Source organism: Gorilla gorilla, chromosome 6 (genome assembly GCF_029281585.2).
Source record: "Gorilla gorilla gorilla isolate KB3781 chromosome 6, NHGRI_mGorGor1-v2.1_pri, whole genome shotgun sequence".
Lineage (NCBI taxonomy): Eukaryota > Metazoa > Chordata > Mammalia > Primates > Hominidae > Gorilla > Gorilla gorilla.
In genome coordinates this window covers 10,390,706-10,403,131 of record NC_073230.2, presented here as the reverse complement: position 1 = coordinate 10,403,131, position 12,426 = coordinate 10,390,706, and the positions used below count along the sequence as shown (strand labels likewise).

Sequence of the window (12,426 nt, the reverse complement as noted above, 5' to 3'; positions counted from 1 at the left end):
CGACCCTGACCCTCTGAAACCTCCTCCCTCCCACCCAGGCCGGGAAGCGCAGCCTGCCAGACTCAGACAAGGCCATCCTGGACATCTTGGAACACGACCGCAAGGAGGCCCTGGAGGACAGGCAGGAGCTGGTCAACAGGATCTACAACCTGCAGGAGGAGGCCCGCCAGGCAGAGGAGCTGCGAGACAAGGTGGGAGTGGGGATCGCCTGCCCAGTGGTGCCCTCGGCCGGCCCCCTTCACACCAGGGGGCAGTGGTGTGTGTCAGCAGGACCTCTCTGACCCCACACTCCTTTCCAGGGACTAGGTCAGACCCCTGGTATAAATCCCCTATACTTCCCAGTATTCAGCCCCTGCCAGAAGCTGCAGTTTATCAACCAGATAAGGGCCTGGGGGTGGGAGCAATGTGGGCAGAGGGGAGGGTGAGGGCTTGGGATTGGGGGAACCCACATACCTGCCAAGGTGTGAGTCTCAGAGCCTCACCCACACCTTGCAGATTGCAGGATCCCAGATGTGCCGGCCACCCTTGAGCATCTACAAGCTATTGCACCAGCTTAGCACCTGTGTCCCCCTCCTGATTGAGATCACATTGTCCTCCCCTATGTTACCTGGTCCGTAGTGGGTTCACGACAATGCTGGGTTGATTGGTCTCCTACCTTGAGCCCCAACGGTCAGATAGCCGGTTCCCAGAACGGCAGGCCATGTCCTGACCATGCCAGCTTAGGGAGGGACAGGCCAGCTCCAGCCAGCCGGCGGGAAGGCACGAGCAGAGAACAGCTTTCAGCCCTGACCCATTGATTGCTCGATGCGCATATTGATTTCTCTGTGTGGTTCACAGTACCTGGAGGAGAAGGAGGACCTGGAGCTCAAGTGCTCGACCCTGGGGAAGGACTGTGAAATGTACAAGCACCGCATGAACACGGTCATGCTGCAGCTGGAGGAGGTGGAGCGGGAGCGGGACCAGGTACAGGCACCACCTGCAGCGTGCAGGGCGGCGAGGCTGCACGGTGGGGCCCGCACCCCAGACCACCGGCTCCTTCAGAGTGTTTTGTCCAGTGCAACGTCACTGACGATGCAGGGATCACTTCTGAATCCATCTTTCCCATTTCTGTTCCAAAGATGAATTCTAAAAGATGAATTCCAAAAGGCTTTTTTGGAAGTTACAGGCGTTTGGGTATCAGGGGGCTCCGAGCCGGGCTCCAGCAGCTCCCACGACCAAGCATGGTTCTTAAATGTTGTCTGTTCTCTCGGGTGAGAGGATGGGTTCAGATCCAGCCCTGTCATTCATAAGGTGTATGCCCATAGGCAAGCTGCCACCCCTGGCCTCAGTGCCCTCATCTGTAAAATGGGGATAATTACGGTAGCACCGCCTCATAGGGACAGGCTGTGGCCTTCCGGGAACACTGCATCAAAGCTCTCAACACAGAGCCTGCCACTAGCAAGGGTCGGACCATCGGCTCTGTGATCACGTTAATGAAGAAGGTAGTGACCGACACGCCCAGGGGTCAGACTGCAGACGAGAGCCACAGACGACGTGGCTGGCCCCTGGGTTGGGATGATGCCTGTCCCTGGGCCCAGCTGGATTTGGCTGGGGTGCAACCCCCAAAGCAGCCTTTGTCCTGCTTCTCCCTGGCAGGCCTTCCACTCCCGAGATGAAGCTCAGACGCAGTACTCGCAGTGCTTAATCGAAAAGGACAAGTACAGGAAGCAGATCCGCGAGCTGGAGGAGAAGAACGACGAGATGAGGATCGAGATGGTGCGGCGGGAGGCCTGCATCGTCAACCTGGAGAGCAAGCTGCGGCGCCTCTCCAAGGACAGCAACAACCTGGACCAGGTGGGGCGGGACGGGCAGGACCCCACGCCTGAAGCCAGGTGGGCCCTGGCGCCCACTGAGGGCTGTGGCCAGTCACCGCCTCTCCGTGGGGCCCCACACGTGAAGCCAGGTGCCCCCTGGTGCCCACTGAGGGCTGTGGCCAGTCCCCACCTCCCCGTGGAGACCCATGCCTGAAGCCAGGTGCCCCCTGGCACCCACTGAGGGCTGTGACCAGTCGCCGCCTCCCTGTGGGGCCCCAAACCAGAAGCCAGGTGCCCCCTGGCACCCACTGAGGGCTGTGACCAGTCGTCGCTTCCCTGTGCAATGAATGGCTCCTTGTCCTTTGTTTAGTTTTGTTTTGCTTTTGAGACAGGGTCTCACTCTGTCGCCCAGGCTGGAATGCAGTGGCACTATCACAGCTCACTGCAGCCTCAAACTCCTGGGCTCAAGCAGTCCTTCCACTTCAGCCTCCCGGGTAGCGGGACTAAAGGCACACACCACAATTCCTGACTAATTTTGTAATTTTTTTGTACAGACGAGGTCTCACTGTTTCCCAGGCTGGTCTTAAACTCCTATCCTCAAGCGATCCTCCCGCCTCAGCCTCCCAAAAAGCTGGAATTACAGCCGTTTGCCACTGTGCCCGGTTGGCTGTTCGTATATTTGAAGCCGGAAGTTCCCTCCCACGCCCAGCATAATCCACATCTTTTAGTCTTGTGTTTGTGTCTGTTTAGTGATGAGTGGAAGCCACTCATTTTGAAGTTCGAAGATGCAGGGTAGGGCTGGGCACAGTGGCTCATGCCTGTAATCTCAGCATTTTGGGAGGCTGAGGTGGGAGGATCGCTTTAGGGCAGGAGTTCAAGACCAGTCTGGGCAACAGAGTGAAAATTTTTAAAAATTTAAAAGATTAAAATTAAAAACATAAATGAGAAGATGCAGGGCGCCAGGTGTGGGGGTTCACGCCTGTAATCTCAGCACTTTGGGAGGTCGGGGCAGGTGGATCACGAGGTCAGGAGTTCAAGACCAGCCTGACCAACGTGGTGAAACCCTGCCTCTACTAAAAATACAAAAAAATTAGCCAGGGGTGGTGGTGCGTGCCCATAGTCCCAGCTACTTGGGAGGCTGAGGCAGGAGAATTGCTTGAGCCCAGGAGGCGGAGGTTGCAGTGAGCCGAGATCACGCCACTGCACTCCAGCCTGGTGACAGAGCAAGACTCCATCTCAAAAAAAAAAAGGCAAGCTTGACCTGGCCGCTTCCTTGCTGAGCAGCCTCTGCCTTAGGAGCCTCAGTGCCCTCTCAGTGACCACAGCCAGCTGCTGGCCTCCCACTGGGGTTCCCCCGCACACCTGAACCGTCACTGGGTTTAAGACACCCTGCGGTCGTTACAGTTCCTAGTGCCTGTGAGTAAACCCTCATTTATGGACTATGTGAATTGCAGAGTGCATTTCCCAGCAGGGCTCCAGGCACTGAGAAATGAAGGAATGCCTCCTCCAGGGTAGATGTTATTACTATTATAGCTCTGGGTTTACCGAGTGCTGTCACGTGCAGGTGCCACGCAATGTACCCTCTGTGCATTACCTCATTTACCCCACGGAACTGTCCTGCATGGATAGCACGCTCAGTGTCCTCATTTACAAAGGAAGGGACCCTGACCGGGCGTGGTGGCTCAAGCCTGTAATCCCAGCACTTTGGGAGGACCCGCGTTCCCGGCTGCAGTTACAGCGTGAACAGAGGCCTGGCATGTAGCCCACTGTGCTGTCAGCAGGGCATGACCGGCGCTTCCATCCATCTGCAGAGTGGGAGTCAAGGAGCAGCAGGGTGGTAATGGGGCACGCCAAGGTGGGCTGTGCACACCCAGGAGCTCTACTGCTATTTTGAGCCCCTGAAGGATTTTGCACAGGGAGTGGAACAAGACGCTTTGAGTCTGGAGGCAGCGCAGCATGAGGGTGCCATGTGGCTTTGTGGGCCACGTAGTTCCTTCATGCCACAGCACTCCGCTTCCTATTTTGTAAAAAGCGATTACCAACAACAACCTCTACTTGTCAGGAAGAATTCAATGAGGTGACAGCTATGAAGCGCTCCAGACAGTACCTAGCACTGTGTGTGTGGGTTTTTTTTAACATCATTCAGTCATTCTGAATATTTTTTATATTTTTAGCTCAGGCACAGGGCTAGAAATTGGAAATTTAATGGTGGCAGATGAGATGGAAGGGGCTGAGGCCAGTTAGGAGGCAATGCCTTTACCGTTGTACAAGAAGACCGGGGCTTGCTTGGGAGACTGGACCAGAAGCCTGGGAGGAGGATGCATCATTAGGCAGGACTGATGGGGCTCAGTGTCTGGGGTTAGGGTTGGGGTCAGGAAAGAAGAATGGCGAAAGTGAGCTTCATGCTCGGGTGGCCGAGGGAATGATGATGCCATCAGCCCAGCTATTTTGCCCACTGGTGGCGCATCGCCAAGCCCCACCACTAACGCCAGCTTTTTCTCTGTCCCCAGAGTCTGCCCAGGAACCTGCCAGTAACCATCATCTCTCAGGACTTTGGGGACGCCAGCCCCAGGACCAATGGTCAAGAAGCTGATGATTCTTCCACCTCGGAGGAGTCACCTGAAGACAGCAAGTACTTCCTGCCCTACCATCCACCCCAGCGCAGGATGAACCTGAAGGGCATCCAGGTGCATGGGTGTGGAGGGAGGGGGCGCAGGTGCAGGGCAGAGGGTCTGTGAGCCGGGGGCCCCTGCAGGCGGCGATGGGGCAGCACAGCCACGCCTGCTTCTGGGTGGGTCTTGGGTGCCCAGACTGTGACTCAACCTATTTCAACCTTGTAAGCTGGAAATCCTGCAACTCGCTTCTTACTCATTTGTACATTTTTACTGATTCCCTCACTCTTATAAATGTAATAGAAGTTAAAAGAGAGAGAAAGAAAGACAGGCTGGGCATGGTAGCTCACGCCTGTAATCCCAGCACTTTGGGAGGCCAATGCGGGAGGATCGCTTGAGGTCAGGAGTTCCAGACCAGCCTGGGCAACATAGGAAGATCCAGTATCTCAAAAAAAAGAAAAGAAAAGAAAAGAAACAGCCAGGCATTGTGGTACGTACCTGTAGTCCCAGCTACTCAGGAAGCTGAGGCAGGAGGATCACTTGAGCCCAGGAGTTGGAGGCTGCTGTGAGCTATGATCGCACTACTATACTCCAGCCTGGGTGATAGAGCAAGACCCTGTCTCAATAATAAGAGAGAGAGAGAAAGGAAAGAAAGAGAAATGAAAGAAAGAGAAAGAAAGAGAGGAAAGAAAGGAAAAAGAAAAGAAAGAAAGAAAGAAGGAAGGAAGGAAAGAAAGAAAAAGAAAGGAAAGAAAGAAAAAGAAAGAAAGAAAGAAAGAAAGAAAGAAAGAAACAAACAAACAAACAAACAAACACAAAGAAAGAAAGATGGAAGGAGGGAAGGAGGGAAAGAGAATGAAATGAGCATCATTTCCAAATTCAGGCTTGGCGCAGTTGCTCACGCCTGTAATCTCAGCACTTTGGGAAGCTGAGGTGGATGGATCACCTGAGGTCAGGAGTTCGGGACCAGCCTGGCCAACATGGCGAAATCCCATCTCTACTAAAAATACAAAAATTAGCCGGGCGTGGTGGTGGACACCTGTAGTCCCAGCTACTCAGGAGGCTGAGGCAGGAGAATCACTTGAAACCAGCAGGGCAGAGGTTGCAGTCAGCCGAGATCACACCACTGCACTCCAGCCTGGGCAATAAAGCAAGACTCTGTCTCAAAAAAAAAAAAAAAAAATTCATTTGTTTATTCATCACATATGTATTGAGTATATGTATTGAGTGCCAATCACATGCCCGTCACATGTCAGGCACCATCCTGGGAGCTGGAGTTAGCAGTAATCCTGTCACCTTGTTCAGAATCTCGGGCAACCCGAAGCCCACGGCTGGCTCTCGATGGGGAGGGAATGAGTGAATGAATGAGATGCCACAGCAGGGCCTGACAATGCCTCCGTCTCTCCCAGCCTTGCACACGCCAAGCCAGAAGGCCTGATGCAGCACATCTGAGCTGACTGAGACCCCGTTAGCACTCCGGGCCGGGGGTGGCCAGGGCACCTGCCCGGCAGCCTCACCCTCTTCTGAAACCTGCTCTGTGTCGTGTACCCAGCTCTGCTCAGCTTCACACTCCCCGCACATCACTTGGTCCCCTCTGCCGCTCTTGGCTCCTGTCCTGTCTTCTGCCATGAGCCATATTACATGGCCGCCCTGGGAGGAGAGCTTGTCTATACCAGCAGCTGCCTGATTCAAGCCCAGGGGAGCCGCTGTGTCTTGTCGTCCCGGCCGCGGGAGATGAGCATCGGTCCGTGTGCGTTCCGGGCTGACCCTGGTGGCCGTATGACGAGGGATACGATGGCTGGCCTCTCTCTATTTTTTTCTAAGCCCCAGTGACATGTGTCTAGGTCCCTGTTTGATTTGTGTCTTGTGTCTTGTTTCTTCCCCTCCCCTCCCTTTTAGCTGCAGAGAGCCAAATCCCCCATCAGCCTGAAGCGAACATCAGATTTTCAAGGTTAGTGAGACGCCCAGATCTCTCTTGGCCTGTCTCATCTGTCACTCTGTCTCTCTCGGTCCATCTGTTTCTCCCACTGTAACGAACAATCCTGCGTGGTAAACGTGGCGGGTTCTCGGGGGTCTCGGGGTGGTGGGGGTACATCCAAATAGCAATTAATGTTCATCCTCATTCAAAGCGGGCAGGAGCCCCAACCGCTGAAAGGTCCCCTCTGTGGTTCCCTCCACGCTTCCCCGCCTCTCCCGGTGGGTCTGTCCGGAATCCCTGGTGCGTTAGCTGAACTGCGCGTTTTGCCCGTGGCTTCTCAGTGAGAGGACTCTTTGACCCTCTTCCAAGACTTTTGGCGGGGTGGTCCCCCACAGGACTTCACAGGAGGCTGGTTCATTCGTCAGTCCCTGGTTCTCCGAGACACACTGCCTTCAGAATCTTCTCTTTTGTCCTCACCATGTCTCTGGGAGTGACAGATCAGCTAGAAGGGTTTGCCTAAGCAAATCAAGCACCTACTATGTGCCAGGTGCTGGAAGGCCCAAGTAGATGCCCATAGACCCCACACACTCAGGCAGGGCCACAGCCAGGAGGTGGAAAGTGCATGGGTCCTGAGAGTGGCTGGACAAAGGTCAGAGAAGGATCCATCAAGAAGGGCACATTTGGCCGGGTGGGGTGGCTCACACCTATAATCCCAGCACTCTGGGAGGCCAAGGCGGGCAGATCACCTGAGGTCAGGAGTTCGAGACCAGCCTGGTCAACATGGTGAAACCCTGTCTCTACTAAAAATACAAAAATTAGCCGGGCATGGTGGCGGATGCCTGTAATCCCAGCTACTCAGGAGGCTGAGGCAGGAGAATCACTTGAGCCCAGGAGGCAGAGGTTGCAGTGACCCAAGATGGCACCACTGCACTCCAGCCTGGGTGACAGAGTGAGACGCTGTCTCAAAAAAAAGAAAGAAAGAAAAATGTGGGGGTGGAGTGGACATTTAAACTGGGGCTGGAAAAGGGAGCCTTTCGGTGGAGGGACACAGTGTCCAGAAGGACTCCTCAGGTCAGAGAGGGGCCCATAAACAGAGGTGTGGAGACCAGGAGGTGCACAGGGCAGAAGCCGCCCTGCCACCCCAGAGCGTAAAGCAGGAGAGCACTGGGCTGAGACTGTGGGCGCCTCACTGAAGATATGGACTTCATCCTGCATGGCAAGGATGAAGCCTCCCCCAGGTGGCTTTGGGGTGGGCAGGAGAGTGAAGAGTGCAGACCTGTGCTTAAGGCCGTTCTCTCTGGACACGGAGGGCAGCAGAGGGAGGCCAGGGCGGGGGGCCCCGTCCAGCTCCCTCACGGCCACATCCGGTGTCTCAATGGCCTTCTGTATCAGAAGGGAGGTGCAAAGGGCCTGGGGCCTGCAGGAAGCAGAGAAGGGGGTTGCATCAAAGGGAAAGGACAGGATGCAGTGGCCATGGGGCTTCTTCGCTCCTCATCAGACTTTAATAGGCTGCCCAGTGCCAGGTGCTGGGGGCCCAGGAAAGGATAGCGTATGGTTCCTCCCCACAAGGCATCCACTGACGGGGGTGCATGTACGTATATCTCTCTGTGCACACAACACGGGCACACACAGCAAGGGTGGGAGCAAGGAGGGGACACAGAGAGCAAAGCCGTCTTACGAGGGCTGAGAGGATGTGCACATGGTCCCCAGGCAACCCACCACAGAGCCAGGGGTTGGGGCAGGGACATCAAGGGAGGCTTCACTGAGGAGGTGACGGACTTGGCCCCCAGTTTGTCCTCATCCCCATCAGCCAGCCCTGCTTGTCAGGGAGAGGCAGAGTCCATGTTGATGGCGGAGAATTGGACAGGAAGACTCATGCCCCGGTTGTCCATTGTTCACAGAAAATGCCAGCCGGGGACCCCACACCAGTCCTCAGAGACACATGGCGTTGTCCAGCTTTGACCCAGGCTGCCCAGGGGGTGACCCTCGCTAGGAGCTGGGATATGTTGGCAAACGAGACCCACCACCCCCTCCCCGCCAGGAGCCTACTGTGGTGGAGGGAGACAGGAAAAGAAGAGATGGTTTTATGCCTGTGATACCAGCGCTTTGGGAGGCCAAGGCAGGAGAATTGCTTGAGGCCGGGAGTTCAAGACCAGCCTGGGCAGCATAGCAAGACACCATCTCTATAAAAAATTTAATAAAAAGCAAGAGGAGGTTTTTGAGGGCTCTTTCTCCAGCAGATACCACAGAGAGTGGAGTGAGCCCCCAAGGGAGAGAAGAGGCCCCAGACCCACCTCGTTAGAAGGAGGTTGGGGATGACGCCAGACAGCCCCATGTGCCTATGGGCCATGGGGCTCTGACTTCCCTTTCCCCACCTTTTCTCTTCCTCCCCTCTCTCTCTTCCACCTCAAACCCTCCCCGGCCCCCTTCTCCTTTCTCTGTCTCTCCCATCTCGTCTCCCGTGAGGACAGCCAAGGGGCATGAGGAAGAAGGCACGGACGCCAGCCCCAGCTCCTGCGGATCTCTGCCCATCACCAACTCCTTCACCAAGATGGTGAGCTGCAGCCTCTGCCCGACCTGCAGGTCCCCTCCATTGTCTCCCCCTGCAGAAGAGTGTCTGGGGCCCCAGCTCATGCCCACCACCCCCTCTCCCTCCAGAGCTAATCCCCACCACCCTCTCCCCCTGCAGAATGCCATCCAGGGACCCAGCTTATCCCCACCACCCTCTCTCCGTCCAGAGTGCCATCTGGGGCACCAGCTCATCCCCCAACACCCTCTCCTGCTGCAGAGCACCGTCCCGGGGCCCCAGCCTCATCCACCCCACCAGCCCTGACCCACCTCGCCTTCCTCCCCAAGTCCCAGCCTCTGAGCAGCGCTGCTGCCTGCTCTGGGTTGCAGCCCCAGCCTCCCTTATGTTTATTTAGAGAGGTTTCCACAACCTCGCAATGTATTTACACCTTCTTGCTGCCTCCTTTCCCAATTTAACACTTGGTGGGAGGAGGAGCTGGGCCTCCCAGGGGCTGTCGCGCATGGCACAGGCCGTGAAAATTCTGCCGCAACTTCTCAGCCCCTGGCAACTCCCGCAGCCTGGGGAGCGGGCGGCAGGCAGGGCAGGGAGCTGTGAGCAGCTGGAGCCGCCGCAGAGCTGAGGCTCGGGGCCCCAGCCCCAGCCCAGAACCCCTACCCGGGCAGAGCCGGGCAGGGTCCCAGCCACTGCATCCAGCACTGCCCACCCCCTGACAGGCCGCAGAAGGCCCAAGATTAGAAATTCTAACCCCAAGGGGAAGCCCGGGGAAGCTTGTCAGCTCAGCTTCCAAAATCAGGCCCTGGGGGAGGCAGAGATTTTATAATGAATGCTTCCTGTCTGATGGCTGCCCTGGGTGGCAGAATCCCAGGCTCTTATTAAGAGCGGCTCTGGCCAGGAGCCAGCAGGCCTGGTTTCAAAGGTTGCCCTCCAGCAGCTGTGCCATCCGGGGCACCACTGCCCTCCCCACGCCCCAGGCCCACACCGTTCACCATGTTTAGAGCAGGTGCCCACAGCAGGTGCAGCCCGGGGGCCTTGAGCTCAGCCTGTGCACCATGGCGAGGCAGCGCCCCAGTCCCCCAGCTGGCCGGCTCCCGCCTGCGTCCTCCCTGTGAGCAGATGTGCGAGCAGATGTGCTTCAAGCTCGGCGGCTGCGGCCGCTCCGGGCTGAGCACAAGCCTCCTCCAGCCAACGTCGCCGCTGAGAGCCGGCTGGCTGCCTCCATGCCGCATGAGTAGGCGGCGGGCACGATTTTGCATTGAATTGAGTCCCTGCGTGTGTGATATTTGTGCACCCATAACATATGTGCGTCTGCGTCTGAAGCAGCCCCCCCGGAGCCGCAGCAGCATCATGTCAATCACTGCCGAGCCCCCGGGAAACGACTCCATCGTCAGACGCTACAAGGAGGACGCGCCCCATCGCAGGTGGGTGGCAGGTGAGGGAGGACTGGGCGTTTGCCCCGTGCCACGATGCCAAGCCTCCTTACCCCGTCTCTGGGCCAGTCTACGCTTGCTGACCCAGCTGTCCTCGAAGCAACCCTGAAAGGCAGGGTACTGCTCGTTGTACAGATGAGGAGGCTGAGGCTTGGAAGAGGGAAGTGGCCTTCCTGGGTTCACCCAGCTGCCTATCCAAGGACAAAGCCTATGACCCGTGGCTCCACGCTGCCCAGAAATCAGGTTCCCGGGCCCCACAGCCCCAGGGCTTGGCTTTTTCTGCCAAAGAATAAGAAACTCACAGCTGAGCATGGTGGCTCACGCCTGTAATCCCAGCACTTTGGGAGGCCGAGGCGGGTGGATCACCTGAGGTCAGGAGTTCAAGACCAGCCTGACCAATATGGTGAAACCCCATCTCTAGTAAAATTACAAAAAATTAGCTGGGTGTGGTGGCATGCACCTGTAATCCCAGCTACTCGGGAGGCTGAGGCAGGAGAATTGCTTGAATCCGGCAGGTGGAGGTTGCAGTGAGCCGAGATCATGCCCCTGCACTCCAGCCTGGGTGACAGAGTGAGACTCCATCTCAAAAAAAAAAAAAAAGAAACTCATGAATGGCTTCTCCAATCTCCTCTCCCACCTTCCTTACTTCCTAAAAACCATTAGTGTCCTCACAAAGAGAACCACAGTAGAAGTATGCCTGGGCAACGGGTGTTTCCAGCCTGCCAGGGTTTGGCACGTCACCTACAAAGTCAGAGGTTGTTGGGCGGTTTCCAGAAGGGCAGAGAGCAAGCAGTGGCCTTGGAGGCTGGATCCACACCCCCGGTCCCACTGGGGCCTGGGTTTGGGCCTCTTAGCATGGCCTTCCCTGGCTGGCTCCAGAGATCAGCAGCAAAGACCTGCACTAGGCCGGGCACAGTGGCTTACGCCTGTAATCCCAACACTTTGGGAGGCTGAGGCGGGTGGATCACCTGAGGTCAGGAGTTCAAGACCAGACTGGCCAACATGGCAAAACCCCATCTCTACTAAAAATTTAAAAAATAAAAAATAAAAATAGCTGGGCATGGTGGCATGCACCTGTAATCCTAGCTACTGGGGAGGCTGAGGCAGGAGAATCGCTTGAACCCGGGAGGCAGAGGTTGCAGCGAGCCAAGATCGCACCATTGCACTCCAGCCTGGGTGACAGGAGCAAAACTCCATCTCAAAAATTAAAAAAAAAAAAATCAGACCCACGCCAGCCCCTCCACCAGCAGCTGTGTTGCGGGGGCTCCCTCTGGCCAGCCGGGGGCAGGTGTTGAAAGCAGCTTTCAGAAGCCACATGTGGCATCTGCATGAAAGCACCTGCACCTTGAAGCACTATTGCAAAAACCACATGCAGACAATTGAGAACTCCAGAGCACAGCAACCTTGCTGTGTCCACTCCAGCTGTAGGGCGCTCAGCTCCCAAACCCATCACACAGGGCAGATGGATCTCTCTCCTGTACCATGTCAGAGAAGAGTGAGAGAGACGTGAACAGCAGGTGGGGCCGGCAGGGCCTCTGTTCACCTGCCCTGGCTTTCCTCCTCCCCTGCTGGAGGAGGCAATCTCCAAGACCTCCGGGCCGCCCACCCTTCCAGGGAGCCTCCTGCCTCCTCCACCCTTCCTTGTCCCAACCTCCTCCACCCACACTGCCCTCTCAGAAGCAAGGCCACTCAGAAGCCTGGAACCTTCCAGAAGCTTCTCTCTCCCTCGCCTGCATGTGCACACACACACACACTCACATGCATGCTTTCCCCGCCCTCCCTTGTGTCTTGCAGCACAGTCGAAGAAGACAATGACAGCGGCGGGTTTGACGCCTTAGATCTGGATGGTACGTGCCTCTCAGACCCAGAAGGGTCCTGGGTAGGACGGGTCACAGAGGGTCACAGGTGGAGGGTCACGGGTCCTTAAGACCTACTATGTGGAATGGACTCAGAGTCGCTCTTGAACACAAAAGATAAGCCTCTGTCCCCCATTGGGCTTGCCCATGGCTGAGAGATGCTCTGTGAGCTTGTTCTTTATCTTGTAGGTAATGGGGGCCCATCCAGCTGCTGTGCAGAGGGTGCGAGCTAGGTCTGGGCTTTTAGAAAGCATAGCTCTCACATACTCTAGCCAGGCACCATGGAGGGG

General features: G+C 56.4%; 1 protein-coding gene across 5 annotated transcripts in view; it reads left to right on the top strand.

Moving 5' to 3' along the window:
- The window catches only part of CARD11 (caspase recruitment domain family member 11), a 139,571-nt gene that overhangs the window by 106,196 nt on the left and 20,949 nt on the right, over positions 1-12,426 (top strand). For 4 of the 5 annotated variants that reach the window (XM_019031766.4, XM_055346819.2, XM_055346820.2 and 1 more), the window contains 8 exons: positions 39-191; positions 838-963; positions 1,636-1,833; positions 4,304-4,480; positions 6,305-6,356; positions 8,795-8,877; positions 10,171-10,271; positions 12,075-12,127. In XM_019031766.4, coding sequence (XP_018887311.1) covers positions 39-191; positions 838-963; positions 1,636-1,833; positions 4,304-4,480; positions 6,305-6,356; positions 8,795-8,877; positions 10,171-10,271; positions 12,075-12,127 — 943 coding nt within the window. The remainder of the gene's footprint in view (positions 1-38; positions 192-837; positions 964-1,635; positions 1,834-4,303; positions 4,481-6,304; positions 6,357-8,794; positions 8,878-10,170; positions 10,272-12,074; positions 12,128-12,426) is intronic. The other variant, XM_055346823.2, reaches the window with a different exon arrangement.